The following is a 15,256-nucleotide window of genomic DNA, read 5'->3' on the forward strand; positions in this document are numbered from 1 at the left end:
CGGTTGCTCATGTGCCCCTCCGAGATCCTTCCCCCCTGGGCCTGAAGGCGACGAAGTCGATCAATCACGTTCCGCAGTTGCAGAGTCTCCTTTCCCCCTCTCTCTCTTAGCCTCAAGTACTCTGATCAAACCACACACACATGCAATTCACTCCTCACCCGACGACTCCTGCATGCCAACCAACCCCTTGAGCCAGACTAGAACAAGCAAAAAATGTTTTCGGCTCCTTCCCGTCAGCCCTTGCGATGGGGCGGGGAGGGTAGGGGGGCATTCATCTTCCCCTTGGCCGCCAACCACATCGGTTTCAGTCTGAATCAAGAAAAAAAAGAAGAGAGAGCCTCTCTCCCATCGTGAACAGGATTGCGGTCAGCCACCGGACAGCCCAATCCATTCCTTTTTTCCCCACGCCCCATGCTGCGCTGCGGCTCGGCGTTAGCCGCCGAATCAAAAACATTCAAACTGACTCTGTCCTCAGCCCTCTCTCTCGCTGAAATATCAAACTGGCCCTACCGCAGCACTTGGGAAGCGGTTGTCGCGCGACAAGGACTCCTCACAGCCGCCCCATCTGCGCGGCAATGGGTACTGTAGCAAAAAGCAGAGGCCACTTCTTTTTGCGTCCCCGAAATGGAGTCTTGCTTGAGTTGATTGATGGGACGATGATGAGGGGGGACCACAATTCAAATCGGTCTCGCCGTCTGTTCTCAACGGCCTTACCTGCAAAGTCGCATGGCACTTTAGAGGGAGCGTGATCCATTGGTTCAATCAGTCGGAAACGCCCTCGCCTCGTTCCCCGATCTGGCAGAACCGTAATATAAGGAGTTGCATCCGATCTAGATTTCGTGATATACTCTAAAAAAGGAGCCTCCAAGCGGGCGCCCGGCGCGGCGTCGTCCGTTCTCTGCCTGCGGTTGTTGATCTTTCATACACAAATGTGGTAGTAGGCGCAGGGCCTTGAAGTTGAAATCCCGTCGGCGGCTGTCCGAGTAAGGGAGATCCCGTCCATTGACGTGGTTGACAGGACAAGCGCCAGGCACATTACTGCTTCGTAACGATTCACGACAGGCTTGCGAGATATTTCCACTTTACGACAACCCGGGATACGGTTGACAGACATGGTTCGAGAGATACGTGTTCAGGTTTGCGAACCACCACCCTCGCCTGGCGATCTCAAAAGATCCGGCCAACTTACTCGGTGGACTGTTGGCCTTGCGGTTTAAGCTCAGTCGCTTTAATTTCAAAGGAAATTTTTGGCATCGTCTTGACGTCGCGGCTGAAAACAGAAGGCCCTGGCTCTCGTGGCAGGGCTAGGAAGAGAGTCATGAACCAACAACACCCACCGTGCCCAAAGGCCAGCCATTTCTTTTCAAAAAAGCAACCTTTGCAACAAAAAAAGCTGTTTGCTACTGCTGCTGCTGCCGCCGCTTGGCGTAAATTGCAGAGTGGGAATGGACAACCGGCCTCATCCCTCCCCCGCTCATCTTGTCTGCAAAGGCCCCCTGGTCCCTGGTTTCTCGTATGGGAGATGCCGAGGCAAGGGGAGGAATTCGTAGTTCAGGCGATGGAGTTCTCTGACTGCTGTCGTCGCCCGTTTTCCATGGATTATACCTTCACCTGACGGTAGGTAAAGTGAGGACGGCCATAACAGTCGATATTATCTCCTACTATGTGCTCTACAAATTTAGGAACGCCGTCGTCATGACCACGCGCATGCATTTTTTACACTCACCGTTTGTTCATCCTATTTGTCTTTGGAGGGGGAATCCCACGTTTCGTCCCATGTAATGCCTGCACAACCACCAACTCCTCCCCACCGGTCCCCAAGGGGAACAACCATCATCGTCATCGCCTACATCATCAAGATTAGGGGGATCGATCACTTTGGTTTGGTGCATGGAGAAAGGGCAAAAGAAGGCCAGGACGCTCGGATACTGATACAACTCCCATCCCCGGCAAGAGATGCGCAGAGCCTCCTCCTGTCCCTGAACGTCGCGGTTGCTTGCGCGCATGAATCCCAGGCTGGAGGCCTTTTTCCCACTGATGTGCACGCGAGTGTGTGTGTGCCTCCCGTCACCCGATGGTTCTTTTTGTTTCTTAATCTTACGGAATGCGGCTTACGGCAAAGCGGCAGCCCCCAGTCCTAAAACATTCTCAGACTCCCACCAGGCTCATCGCAATTTCGCGATCGAAGATCCAAAAACTCCGCAGGTCTCTAGCGCGCAAAAGGGAAAGGGACAAAAAAAAAAAAAAAAAAAAAAAAAGGATAAGATCACGAGGCTTGTTTTGCCTCCTCGCTAATCCGCACAGCAAAAACCGACGCACCCTTCTCACACACACACACACACTACATACCCCCTTGGTAATATGTGGCTTGCCCGACCCTTCATTCAGTCCGCTGAAGGAACGCGGCAAGTAGATCGTACATGGTTTTGGGGACGGGGGGACTGCCTTCCCAAGAGGCTGGCGTGATTTGAGACAAGCCGCTGTTGGGCTGAGGTGCGTGTCACTGGGTGGAATGTCCTGGGTAGAGCGGAAACGGATGCGTGTGGTTGGTTGGTTAGCCGTGAAACTGTGAAACTGTGGCTTGGGCGAACAGCGAGCAGTAGCGGCAGCAGTCACAGTCGCTGCTGCCACTGCCACTGCCACTGCAACTGTAACTGCAACTCGTCCATCATCCCCCCACCCTCCAGCGCACCGTCGAGATTGGGACCGTCGTGCCTTGGGAGAAATTTGAAGCTATTTTCCTCGACGTCTTGGCGAATCTGAAACAACGGGGACCCCCTGGACGGTTGGGAAGGGGATCCACATCGATGGGCCACGTCCGGGAAAAGTGGCTGCGGCAAGTCACGATTGGCAGCAGCAGGGCCCCGGTCTTCGGCAACTTTCCAGCAGAGGCAGGTCACGGCGGCTCGAGGAAAATGTGAAGTCGTCGTTGGTCGTTGGCCGACGATCGAGGTGTGAGGTAAGCAGCATCTCGTCAGCAAATCACCCACTGACATAAGCACAAATTGACAGCCTCTCGGTAGTGCGAAAATGTCGGTCTGTTCGTCGAGCAACACCGTCCGTTCCCCTCGTGCAGGGAACATCCCATTCCCGGCGTTGCCATCGTGCTCGCGTCTATTTCGGGCGTCTAATCTGCAAATTACGACTCTGCAGGTGACCGCATCTGGTTTGGCCGCACTCTTGACTCGATTTGTCCTCTCTCTCTCTCTCTCTTCTCTTCGCAACACAGACCAAGATTGCCCAGAGGGCCCTTTTGACGACTTGCAATTCCCCGACATGCTGCAAAACGGGTCCAACAACACCCTCCAATATGGATTGTCGACGCAGGAACAAACAGCCCCTTGTCGCAGTAATCCGGGGGTGTTTTAGCTGCCCGCCCTCACTTCAGCGATTTACCGATTGATTCAACTCATGCAAGGCCACCAGCGACTCCATGTACCCAAGTACGGCGTAGTGTACCATCTACATGCACGGGTTCACGGCTCTGAGGCTCCAGTTGATTGTGATGAGCCTCATCAATTAGGGTTCGCGATGATCATGAGCCAGCCTTGAAATGTTTTTTTCCTCCTTGCCTCATCCGAAAGATGCCCACCAACTCGCGAATCCAAATCCCACGAGATGCGTCATGATCTCACATAACGCAAACCAACCCGTCGTCTTCCCCCCACTAGCCCGTGACGCTGATGCACATCATCTTCACGAGTTGACGACATCCCACGCCCCTCTTCGCCCGTTCGTCAGATAAAGAAGAGTCGCAGCCAGACTGCTTGCTCATGCTGCCCCGTGGGCTTAGCTCTCCCGGATCCCGAAATAAAACGGTCATTTCGGCCCCGAGCGCAGGAACACGACGCGTTCTTACGTTGTACGTGTCCACCTGACCTGCCTTACGACGCGCGCATTATCGTAATATCAGTAAGGCACCTGCAGTCAGGCAGACCCCTTCCCAGATCTTTGCCTTCTCCCCTTTCCCAACGGTTTCGCGTGGGCGTGGGCACTCCTCCGTCCCGTCGGCATGCGCGCAACGGAGGACCTTGGACCATCAGGTGAACCTGTTCCCACGGGCGAAGCAAAATAGACAAGATGCTATATCGAGCATCAAAATGATGAAATGTCTCCGCCCGATCTCCCGATCCCCTTTCGTTCGAATGATTGCCTCCCCTCCCACCCCCTTCTCTCTCTTCCTCACATCTGCAAGAATGAATCCCATCTCCACCCCCGTCTGCCATCAACCTTCTTCCCTTTCTTAACCTGAACCATGCCAACGACGACGACGACAACGACGACGGCCGCGCTGCCCGCGCAGCTCCCCCATAAAATTCACCCATGTCTGAAGCATCTGAAGAAGACGGAGCGGTTTCCACAAAAAGGGCGATGCTCTCTTCTGCCCCAGTCCGTATTAATTTGCCAAAGGGGGGCCCGCTGGCCAGCCGAGCCTCACATTGCACGTTCGTGTTTCCGTTTTGGGGACAACCGTCTGGGACATATTGGAAAGAGGCATGCTCATATTTGCTCCTTCTAAATCCTGCTCCGTCGCCCGAGCAATGCGAGAGAGAACGTGACGCCAAAACGACGAACAAGGCTGACGAGGCCAGCGCATGAACTAGAGGTCGTATTCAGTAGCAATGCCCAATCTCGTCTCTTCTTTCTTTTCTTTTTATGGTTGACCGATAGTTGGTTGGTGGTTGCTAAAAACGACAACGGCGTCCGTCAAACCGTCCGCCCCTCGTCTTCCCGTCTCATCCCATAAAGAGACACGCAACCGCAAGGCGAGGCAACGCAACGCGTCTCTGCACTCTTTCGGTCTCTCAGCCCTGAGAGGCCAAACTATTGCTTCATGCGCCTCAACACGGTCCAGTTACCGTATCGGGGAGGGGGGCGGTAACGCGCGGTCCAGGCCTTGTTGGGCAATCCCGGCTTGTCTGCTCTCTGTCTGCGGCTCGTTGCGAAACCCCACTCTATCCTCTCTTCTCTCTCTCTCTCTCTCTCTTTCGCTCCCGGCTTCCGTCTCGGAGACTCTCCATGGGAATGTCAGAAACAAGAGGGACAGAAAAACCTTCCTGCCGCTCTGGGGCCCGTTCCGCGGCGGCGGCCGTTGTGAGTTGATGAAGTGAATTCGGAGACTTCTGCCGTGTGCGGGTTTCGAACAGATGCTGCCCGCGTCCGAGGTTACCGTTTGATGATTCTCATCCCCTCCGCGGGACAATTGGAACATCAAACAAACTTCCATCTGACAACTCTCTCTGTATCTCTCACGAGAGATGCAGTGCGCAGCCTCCTCCCAGCCCAGGGGGTGTGAATTAAGTCTGAATTATCATCTTGATCTCTTGCCACCCCCTCCCATCGTCTCAGCCTGCGCTAGTGGCCCGTTGTGCCATCCCATAGTTTGCGGCCCTACTTTTATTTTCCCTCCCCTTCCAGTCCCCCTCCACGTCGCGCCTCTACACTAACTAGCCCGTGTGGCCTCGCCAAACTTGATCGCTGCGGATCAAACAGGCGATGCTGGCATGATCTCTCTGCTTCCTCTCGTGCCTGACCCGAACCCCAGGCCAAGGCCAGGCCCCTGGGAAGGAGGGCGGCGATGCTGGTCCGCCCCCGGCCTTTCTCTCCCCCCTGGGAGCGGGCGGTCCAGGCACGGACACGAAACCGGCGACATGCTGTTTCAGCATTCTGCTCGCCCACTTGGTCCGCGACGGCGTCGCCCTGGTGATGAAGTCCTGTGTGCCTTAACCGCTATGCGAAGCAGTCATACACGCAAATGCCCAGCCCAAAACAACAGACGCAACGGTCTGAACGTGTGGTGGTGCAAGTTGTGCCGAAGGAGGAGGACCTTTGCAACCAAGGCACTTCGTAACGACTTGGCGATACGATGCGATGCGACACACGATACCGAACCGGACGGACATCTCATGAGCTAATTCTCTACGCGGCACGGCACATCTCTGCGTCTCTGTCTTTTCACTGACCGCATGGCGGCCCAATTCCCCTCCCTCCACGGCAGCCCTTCCAACCCCCAACGAGTTCGATGAGACGCAAGACGTCCCGCAAGCCCGAAAGACTTTTGAACCTTAACGCGTCGTCGTTGGCTGTTGGTCGGTCCCCCTTCCCCGTTGGCCGCGCACCACACCGAACCCGCTGCGTTGGTAACTTCCTTCCTGCGTGCCCGTTGGGGGTGTGTGAGGGGGGGATGGTTCAAACTTTGTGCGGCTTTAGGTTGGCAGCTGTGACTCCGATCACGACAGATCATTTGTGGTTGTTGTCACAGAAAGGGGGGAGATAGAGACGGGCGGATGACGACTTTGTGTCGTTGTGTCTTGCCTCTGGGGATGGTCCCGGTTTGGGCCATGTGCGAAGAAGACGTCGACGGGGTTCTCACAGACGGAAGAATTAATCTTCGAGTTGTTCACGCGCGAGACTTGTGAAGTGAAGGGGGAACGGCACATGCGGTTTCGATGTTGGCCCGTGATGGAAAGTCCCGAAGCCCTTTGCGCGCTCGCGGCCGCTGGTAGAAACGTACGTCCGGAAATGTACGAGTTCGCGCGCGATCAGCCTGCCGAAAGCGGAAATTCATGACCGAGAAGGCTCGCTTTGGTGGAGGCTTGCCGCTTTGAAGGGCATCGTTCTGTCTAATCCGCGCCCCCAAGAAAACGGCCGTGCATTGATCTTTCAGAGATTAAGTAGATTAGTTTGGGGGAGAGGAGGGGGACGGGGAAGAGGAGGAATCACATCCGAGGCTGAGGAGGGTTGAGTGAGGCTCGGTGCCGTTATTAGGCGCGCGACAAAGAAAAGTGACGGCTTCGGTGTGGGCTGTGCCTGGTTGGTGTTCGTGTGTGTGTGCGTGTTTGCTGTCCTCGACCCGGACGTCGATCCGTAGGCGCCGGGATTCCGTGGGGGAATCGGCCCCGCTTTTAGGTTTGTGACCGGATGGTGCCGACGGGCATGGTGTTTGGTTCGTGTGGTGATGTTTTGGCATGGTGTTTGTCGTTGAATGCCTCGTTCTTTCTTTGTGGTGAATGCTATTTTGGATTACAAAAACAAAGGGGGTTTGTCCTCGTCGACAATGCCTTGTGGCGGAGTTGAATGTGATTTTCGAATACGACCGCGACGCGAGTGAGCGAGGGGTGATGAGAGATGAGAGATCGCAGAGACTGATAGCTTGCCTAAACGTTAGACCAGATCTAGAAGGACGCAGAAGTTGAATGTCGCAGCGGGCGGGGTACAGATTGAGTTCCGGTGAATTTCTTATCTGGATATCGTGAGCTAGAGATTAAGCTTGTTGTTCTCCAAAATCCGGCACACCTCTTTCTGCCCTCCCCTCCGAGTCAGAGAAACGTTACTCGACAGAGTTTGTTCGGAGTAACCCTCTTACGGAGCAATCCAGCTGGGCGTATTTGGTTCGATGCAGAAGTATGCTACTGCGTATTACTTGAGACAGGTTACTTGGACGGATTCAGCCTCTTGAACGTTTCTCGGGTGTTGCTGAAGCTGTGGTTCAAGGTTGCGTCGAACAATCTTGACAAAAGCTTGCATTTTGTTCATCATAAGGGCGTCAGGTAACTTCCTTAAGCTTCGATCTCATGGTGCCACTCGTATGTGCTGAAGAGTTGTGCGATTTTGAGCATCGCAATACCATTCGTCATCTACGTATCCAAATGAAAGGCATCGCGAGGAAGGGGATCACTGATTCACTTCCATTCCTAGATACTGTTTTGTCGTCTCTTTGCTCCTCTTAAGTAGTACTTACGGGTGAAGCTTGGCTTTGCCTGCTTCTATCAACCGTGTTTGCACAGCGAGAAACGAACGAAGCCATCATGCCACCATTGAGAGCCGTATCCCGTGCAAGCTTTCTGCGAAGAACAGAAGCTGAGTCGGTGGTCTTTGAGTTTTCCCATACTTCATATCCCTACACAATCTTTTCTGGACGAAATGCTTGAACAGATTGAACAGGACGAAGTTCGTCGACCGTATCGATCTGCGCTTACAACCAAACATCACATACCCCCATCTATCGCATGCTTCTACGTCATCTCAGGAGGTCTTTAATACCCAGATATCTTGCTCGCCTTTGATTTCAGCATTGACCTTCACTCGGTATTCACGATGACTGCGGCTTATTGACGAAAGCGTGTGGTCGAGACGAGGGCCTCAAGGGTTGCCACCTATCGATTATATCTCATTCGGCATTCTTTGCACCAGAAACTAGACAAGATATTCGGTGGTCAATGAGGACTACCATAGGTGCACAGCGAATTGACATTTGAGGTAGTAGCCTAAGATGTCATCAAAGAGAGCGAATCGACATGAGCCCTCTGAGTGTTAAACAGGCTATCGGCCTGCTTTGTAGCCGGGGAGCGTGTTCAGCATACCAGGTGCCGTTCCTTGAAATAAGAGATAGCTTAAGCCTCACCGCAACTTCCGGTGAATAGCGGCATAAGCCACGGACACGCGTATCTTCACACGACGTCGTTTTTATTTACCGCATCCCTAACAGAAGTTTCTATGAGATCGACGGTTCAACCTTATTTCTTATTACATAAATTGATAGCTAGATTAGTGCTTTTAAGCCAAGATGAAGTATCTTAGTAGATTTAGTAACAGTCGGGGTAGCGACTTTAGATAGATGCCGCTAGATACGAGTGTTCAAAAAACTTGGTCAGGATCTGCCGTTGTCAGGCACAAGACAAGATACTAAATCGCCCAGCTTCTCAAGAAATAGAGACTGTAGAGTTACATAGAACATAGGACACTATGCTCGAAGGGCAAAAGAGCAGCAAGAGGAAGTTGGATGCCTGTGAAGTACGTGTAGTCGGCTATATGCTGAGCCAATGGCCAAGCGTTATGAGCGCCAACTTGCACTGCCTGCACTGAAGTTCAATACGTGAATTCGCGTATTGCAACAGCATCTTCCTCGTATGCAATGAGCTGTACTATCAAATCGCCGTCGTGACGCATGGAAAACTGCAACAGCCCGCAATTTCTCAGCAGACAAATTGGAATAGTATATAATCAGATTGGCCATATCATTGAAGGACAACATGTTTATCCCCATGGACAAGACATCTTTCACATCGGTCACGAATTATCGAGCCTCTTGCGATGAGATTCGGTCAACTTTGTGCAGTAGCTGTCGCTGCTACCAAGCTCGCAAACGCATCGGACTGCAAATGCGTAAGTACTTACTCATCTTGGAATTCCTAGACAAGCAATATGGAAACTAGAAAGAACCGCTAAGTTAAACAGGCCCCCGGCGACTCTTGCTGGCCTTCGGACGCAGTGTGGACGGCCCTCAACGAGACCATTTCCGGAAGGCTTCTCAAGACCGTCCTTCCTAGGTCAGTCTGCTACAAGGACCAGCCAAACTACGACGAAACTGCCTGCCAAGCAGTCCTCTCAAATTGGACCACAGCCGCCTTCCACTCATCTGACCCAGTGAGCGTCCACTCCCCATGGTATGCGAACAACAGCTGCAATCCAATCCATGAAAACGGCACCAATCCCTTCGGTGACCCTTTGGCAGGTTCCCGAGGATGTACCATGGGCCGTTATCCTGCGTACTCCGTCAATGTGACCAGTGCGGAAGACGTCCAAGCCGCCATCAAGTTTGCTCGCGAGCACAATCTGCGTCTGAACGTCAAGAATACTGGTCATGGGTCGTCCAAGTGACTTTGATCTGTACGAGGCTATCCAGACATTTTTCTAATGTTGCCCCTTTCCTTCTCAGGAGCATTGCCTATGGAATCCTGTCGTAGGTCCTCTCTGCCACTGCGAATCTCGCCGTACTTTCACTCACATTTCCGGAAGGATCTGGACTCATAACTTAAAGAAGCATGAATTCCATTCAGAATTTGCTCCGAGATGCCCTGCGCTCAACTCAACCACCTCTACACCTCAGTTAGCCATGACCTTTGGCGCCGGGATCCAGGATGATGAAGCTTTTCGGGCCGCTGCAGAGCATGAAGTCGCCGTGGTCGGCGGGACCAAAGCGGTAAGCAAACAAAGACTCGCGCATTGGACAACCCAAACTACAGAAGCTGATCTCTACAAAGGACGTTGGCCTCGTGGGCTGGGCTGTCGCCGGCGGCCACGGCTGGCTCACCAGCGAGTACGGAATGGGCGCCGACAGCATCATCGAAGCAACCGTCGTCACGCCTACAGGGGGCATCATCACTGCCAATAGATGCCAGAATTCCGACGTCTTTTGGGCGATCCGCGGCGGCGGCGGCGGGACTTTTGGCGTCATCACAGAGCTGACCGTCAAGGCACACCCGATGCCTCAAGCAACCACCTGGATCCTTAACGTGGACGGAAGCACCAACACCACCGTCAAGGATTGGTGGTCTCTGATCGCAGAGCTTCACACCGAGCTTCCGGCCCTTAAAGCTGGAGGTTTCCAGGGTTGCTATACAGTCGCAGGCCCTCTGTCTTATGAATCACTCCACTTCAGTTTCTTCTTCTTCATATACAACAAACCAAACGGAGCAGCGGAAGCGCTGGCGGCGCCTGTCTTATCCAAGCTGAAGGATGCGGCCTCTGAGGTCTCGTTTACCTCCAACATTACGTACTTTGCAGACTGGTTCACAGTCTACGAGATGCTTCCGGTGGCAGCACTGAGCGGTGCCGCCGGTGGAGGAGGCGCAACTGTCTCGAGATTGATACCCGCTGCGCCCCTTACTGGTAATGTCCAGAAGATGGCGCAAGTCCTGGAAGCCGTTGGGCCTCGTGCCGAACCCCCCTCGGTACGTTTTGTCCCTTTTGTCCGAGACTACAGTCTCTCCAGACATGCACTTCTTGCTAAAGTTTGAAAGAGTGGCATCTCGAACCCCACGATTGCAGGGGGGTTGATCGCCAGTGGTATCCCCGTCGATAACGCCCTCGATCCCGCCTGGAGGGAGGCAGTAGTGCACTTTCTCGTCACGAGGGGGTGGGACGATTCTGTTGCTTACCCTCAGGTGGCGTATGCCGTAGACGATGCAACAGAGCGAGTTGGCGGTGCTCTACGGAGCCTCGCCCCTGAGTCGGGTGCTTACATCAACGAGGTGAGCATTCGCAAGAGCCACCCCGTCGTAAAGACATGGAGACATTTGCTGACTGCAACAGGCCGACGACCGCGAGCCCGGCTGGCAAAGGACCTTTTGGGGTCCCAACTACGACAGGCTCCGAGAGATCAAGAAGAAGTATGATCCCGACTCCATTCAGTGGTGTCACCGCTTTGTTGGCAGTGAAGACTGGGTTGAGCTCATGGATGGTCGTCTGTGCTGCTCATCGAGCCAGTAGGACTGGGCATTGTCTTCTTCCATCAATTCGGCTTCTCATTCACCATTCGGGTTTTTGCCCCCTGTGAGGAGGGACATCTCACGCCCATTTCAAAAGCATTATGAGACGCTTCTTGGATCATGGTCGAAACTTCAAGTACCATTCTGTCAAATATATCCATATCACTAGGTAGTCACCATGTTATCGTTCATGAGGGCCATGCCACCGAAACATGCCTGGCTCTCGTCGTATCATAAAAGGTTCATTCATCTACGTTATTTCCGTAGTCCCTTCTGATTGTTGCACTTTAATGATTCTGGACATCTTCGACCGGCGGCAAGAAATATCCGGTCGGAGGACACCGATTCATGGGCGACAATCCAGAACAATGAAGACAGTCACTAGCGAAAACGTGACTTATCTCTTTTGCGTGATGTTCTCATCTGTTTTCCTGATGGAGTGGACGTTGCTTCTACGTATAAAATCGAAGAGTGGCGCCCCGAAAGCGTTCCTTCTGGAACACACCACAATCATGTGTGCTTCCAGATCGTTTGCAGGCGTTCAATTTCAGAGAATCTACGGGGATCGAATTACCGTCTCCTGCTTGGTTGTTCCGCGGACAAACACGCGCAAAACTAACGAATCTAACGTATACTAGAATGCCTCATCGAATAAACTAAAGACGGCGATAATGCCGGATGGCATTGGGCAGGGCTCATGGCGGTCACATTTTCCTACGATTTAAGCCGCCGGGATTTATACATTGGGGTGCTGTTGATACTTCAATGCATCATATAGCCAAGCAGACAATTTCTTGGTCGTGGAGAAAGCAATGGGGAGAAGCTACGGAGTTGTGTTTTATGTCTCAGGCAGTCGCTTGATATCCCCATCCCTACGACATCGATCTTAGGACATGGTCGAGTGCCCGTACATCCGGCAGTCTCAGTATAAAATGGCGGCTTCTTCTCCGGAACAACCTCGGATCCAGGAGGGAACAACATTAAGGCCGCTTTCCTGATTGTGTCTTATAGAACGGCAAGCAACTTCGCGTTATGAGTTACTGAAGGCCGTGAGCTGCGGAGGGACCAGCCAATCCAATATCCTAGATGTGTATCACATCCAAATACGTCAGAGATAGCGAAACCAAGGGCGAACGCCAGGTTGATATTGCAAGACGTATTTTGATCTTTATTAGACAGCACTCGGGGGACGGGGATTTTATATTATTAGAGGACACCAAGCTGACCACACCAAATTGGTAGCACGACCATTCGGCTTGGTTTGTTGTTCAAAACTCCTACCCTGAGAGCGCTTTATATCCAAGCATCAGTCTTCGGTTCTTGAAGTCCTAAGGGCTTTCCCTTGACAGCTACAATTTCAAGGGCCGCTCTGAATCTAATCATTGCACAAGAGCCATCACAGGAAACCAAACACACAACCGCAGACTTCCATGGCAGGAGAAGAGGGTAATGAATCCCACAAAACGTACAGAGAATCTACACATATAAAGATAGACGATATATCAGCTACGCTATCGAGAACTCACACAGCAATGAGCGGTGTTGACGGAAGAAGCAACACATAGTAACATATTAACAATACACTTACGGCCGACAGTAACTTTTGACACCCAGCTACTGTCCCATTGTTTACTTGTGAACGCGTCTGTGACTTATTCATCGTATTAGGTAGAAGATGAAAGGTTAACGATGCGGGACAAAGGAAACAATGTGATGTTCCATACAGTCCAGCATCACGTAAACACCTCGCCTTGAGAGAGAGACAGAAGTGTGACCACGCGGAAGCGCACTGAGTTCCCATAGATGTGGAAAGCATCCAACACACCCGGTTGGATGATCATTGTCGAACATCAGGATCATGCTCAATGATTGTGCCATTTATACCCACTGCTGCTCAAGCACTCTTCCTGAAATCAATGCAAGTGTGGCTCTGTGAGCTGTATCATCAACCATAGTTTCTACCCCACAACCATCATTCCGAGCAACATACATATCATCTCTGGCAAATTTCATCAACACTCTGGGCATGCCACCTTCTGAGCATGTAGCACATGGAAGAAGATGAACACTCAGACTTATCAGAACTTTCGCCTGGATATTGAGCATCTGGATTAGTACCTCGGCAACCTAGACTTTGCCAAGCACAGCCGTGTTGAGAAACAATTCATCGCAAAAAAAAATGATGCCGAAGCTGAGGCGAGCTGAAAGGTTTCTTTCCAGCTGCCAAGACGCTGCTTGAAGCATGCTTACCTCTGATCAACGTTGCCACGACAGCCAAGCTCGTTGTCGCAAAGTCTGGTATTTTCAGCAACCGCCCACCTTACGTGGCAGCACATGCGCAACAAGACCTGCTCCGAGACATCTGACTTGGACCGACACATCTCGATGAAACAAAAAAACTGCCAAGCTCAGCTCGCCAGCCTATCGCCCGGATCGACAGAGCCAAGGAATGAACAGCAGTGACATACTTCGCCCAGATCTCGCGAGTCCATTTACGCTTAAAATAGGAATGTTTCACAGGAATGCCCCAAAGACCGAGAGTCTCGGTTGCCACGGCGGCTAGAAGCCAGACGAGTCTGCTAATTCGGCGTCATCTCAGCGGAGAGCAAAGATCACAAGAGAATGTGGTTTCCGAGGTATTGGCGTGCCGACAGCCGTTAGGTTAATAAGGTTAGCCGGAGGCATCACGGGGCGATTGACGGCCGGGAAGCCACGCAGTCTGATGTGACACCCGGATAAGTTCCAGAACAAAGCTTCCGACTGAACTTACTTCAGATGTTACTCGACGCCCGTGACAGCTCGCTGACTGGCTCCCTTTTCCGAAAAGGGCAACCAAGAAGCTGCGTGAGGGTGTCACAATCTATTTTCGTCACCGAAGCATGGCGATTCTTAACGCCCTCGGACAATAAGATGCCTTGCCGGGGCGTTGGGACCATCGGCGCGCCTGCTCGTCCAAGGCGGGCATCGTGAGCCCGAGCAGAGCCTGGGTACGCTTGACGGAAACAGGATTTATCTGGCCGGGTTGTTGTAAAATGACGCGAACCGACGGCTACGAGAGGCCTGTCTTGTGTTCGTCCGAACCGTGCGACCAGTAAACGACGATTCAAATTGCGATCAAGTCAACCGAGACCCTGAGAATGTTTCGTTTTGACTGTCGATAGTTTGCGAACGTCAGCCAGAGAAAGTCTCTTTTCGGTACGCGGAAAAGACTGGCTTGACGTATATTGATAGCGATATAGATGGGGGCTCTGTTTCTCGGAAACGTTGCCGATGGACTCGATACCTTGTTTGGGCCATTGCGTGCTCATTGAAGTCCCGGTCTCCGACTGACCTGACAGCCGACCCAGATCGTTGCGACATGGCCCCAACAGCCCTTGACCAGAATGTATCACAGGGCCACCAAGTGTGGCTGACGGAATGCCAAACAGGCAATCCAGTTGCTGACTGAGAATGAGCTGAGGCAGGTCAGTCAGGATTCCAAGGCCGTGCGGTTGCAGGAGCCCCTGTTCAGATGAGGGAATTGGGATTGTGGTCAACCGGCCGACTCCACATCCCGTCTGTCGTGTACTTTCGTCAGAAGTTTGATATGCCCAGAGACCGAAGGAGCAGGCTGCGCTGAAAGACCAAAACCGTGCTCTTCCTGGAGCGATCCTCGGGAGCTACGGAAGATGAAATCATCCGTGCGCCATGTGTTTTGCCCAAGATGATGAAGTTGCACCATGAAGCATGAGAAAGGGGTAGAACACCATCTTGACTTGTTAGTGCGGAAAATAGCCCGAGCCATCGACACGATTGTTTTCGCGCCATCTGATCACTGTGGCAGATGTAGATCTCTGCGTGGAGACGGTGATTGCCTTTGTCTTGGAGACGACAGCAACAGAGACTCAAGCAATGAGTAGGGCGCACTCGGGACGTGTCAGGTCCCCGCGATCCCTGCCGGGGAAATCCTACGGACTCGGGAGGAGGAACGCGCACAGAAAGAAGGC

General features: G+C 52.7%; 1 protein-coding gene across 1 annotated transcript; it reads left to right on the plus strand.

Annotated features, from left to right (window-relative positions):
* Positions 1-9,895: 9,895 nt before the first annotated feature.
* On the plus strand, positions 9,896-11,271 carry COL26b_009379 (uncharacterized protein; the record flags this gene model as incomplete). The annotated part of the gene is made up of 4 exons (XM_053182110.1): positions 9,896-9,982; positions 10,026-10,733; positions 10,803-11,033; positions 11,095-11,271. The coding sequence occupies 4 exons, from the start codon at positions 9,896-9,898 to the stop codon at positions 11,269-11,271; spliced, it is 1,203 nt and encodes a 400-aa protein (XP_053033901.1).
* Positions 11,272-15,256: the final 3,985 nt, after the last annotated feature.

The sequence above is a fragment of the Colletotrichum chrysophilum genome (assembly GCF_026319265.1).
Source record: "Colletotrichum chrysophilum strain AFK26 chromosome Unknown scaffold_90, whole genome shotgun sequence".
Classification (NCBI taxonomy): domain Eukaryota; kingdom Fungi; phylum Ascomycota; class Sordariomycetes; order Glomerellales; family Glomerellaceae; genus Colletotrichum; species Colletotrichum chrysophilum.